This window comes from Mizuhopecten yessoensis, unplaced genomic scaffold, assembly GCF_002113885.1.
Source record: "Mizuhopecten yessoensis strain PY_sf001 unplaced genomic scaffold, ASM211388v2 scaffold8361, whole genome shotgun sequence".
Classification (NCBI taxonomy): Eukaryota; Metazoa; Mollusca; class Bivalvia; order Pectinida; family Pectinidae; genus Mizuhopecten; species Mizuhopecten yessoensis.
The window spans coordinates 772221-773677 of record NW_018407509.1 but is presented as its reverse complement, the minus strand read 5'-3'; the positions used below and the strand labels follow the sequence as shown (position 1 = coordinate 773677).

General features: G+C 35.6%; 1 protein-coding gene across 1 annotated transcript in view; it reads right to left on the bottom strand.

Annotated features, from left to right (window-relative positions):
- LOC110455681 (RNA-binding protein with serine-rich domain 1-B-like) overlaps positions 1 to 1457 on the bottom strand; it is a 9648-nt gene that overhangs the window by 6611 nt on the left and 1580 nt on the right. The window contains exon 2 of the mRNA XM_021505958.1: positions 667 to 777. Within this exon, the coding sequence (XP_021361633.1) occupies positions 667 to 777 (111 nt within the window). The remainder of the gene's footprint in view (positions 1 to 666; positions 778 to 1457) is intronic.

Genomic DNA, 1457 nt, shown 5'->3' with positions numbered 1-1457 from the left:
AAAAAAAACATGCTATACGTTTACGCATAGGCGATTTGAAAAAAACTTACAGAACTTACATGGAACGGAGCTTAAATTGAACAACTACATTTTCGTAATAGTATGGGGAAACGCACCGAGATGTCGAAATGTAATGTCGTAAGTTGATCGGCGATTCTCTGGCATAGGAATTTGGCTTAACTTTTTTTGTTAACGGTTACCTATTTAATAATACTTTTCACATAAACTCACATAACAACACATTATGTATCTTTTATTAATGTTTGACATAAATAAATTTGTTGACCGTCATTTGTCTTAGAGTTCCGTGTATAATAAGGGAAATAATCCAAGATGGCGATCTCCCAGAATCGTCGATCTTTTCCTGAAAAAAACTTGAATATTTCTATACCTGTGTATTTTACGCACCCCCCACTTTGGGTATTAAATTTCTGGAAAAAAAAGTGCACAAATTACATGGGTTTTTACGGTATGCAGTATTAATTATATGTCAACATGAACTTGCAAGTTTCTTTGGGACATTGCAATGCTATGACAGATATTTTACTGAATTATTAAGACATTTCAGTCAACTACCAGGTAGTAGTCAATTTCTTGAAATGGCTAATACTTGTGGATCGAAATTTGAGTTGCTTAATGAATTGTTTCATTAGAACTTTTGCTTGCCTGCTGTCTGAATCACTGTCACTGCTTGAAGACGAATTCTTCCTGTGCTTTTCTCTTCCCCTTTCAGGTCCACTTTTCTTTCTCTCCCGGCTTTTACTTTGACTTCTTACCCTAGATACAGAAAAAAATCAAAATGAATTTCAATGGCAAATATTTCTGCACACAATTAAAGTTTTATAATTACCACATTTACAGGTTTGGATGGGTCTTTTGATTACATAGCAAAATTATTTTTTCCGTGTAGTCTTTCAAATGTCTAAATATGTAAAAGTCAAACTAAATTAATGTATAGTTAAATGTTTAAATCTGAAAAGAAGTTGGAAACCTTTATTTGGTAACTTGGTCTTGTTGAGATTGCATAGGTTGGAAGAAGATACATGTAAGTTAAATGTAGTGAATGTAANCACGGCATAAGCTCACTTGGCACTTCGTGCCAGGTGAGGTAAAAACCACTATTTAGTACAAATGCATCTTCTTCAATTACCAGCAATCACATGTACAGTACGGACACTTAAAGAAGTACATTTTAAAACATTTCTACCGATATATTATATATATAACAATAGTTTTAGAGCCTGCAGTTGGTGCGAGTTATATGGTTAGTTTCAGAGGAGTATAGCTATATAGGTGATGGCCACTTTACTAGTGTAACATGCGGAAGCCCAAAGGGCACCCATCCAGCCACAGACCATGCTGATGTTGCTGAATTTGTTAACACATCCAAGGGTTATACCGCATCACTGGAAAAGAAAGCTTGCCAGTAAGGCGATATTCCCCCCCCCCCCCCCCCC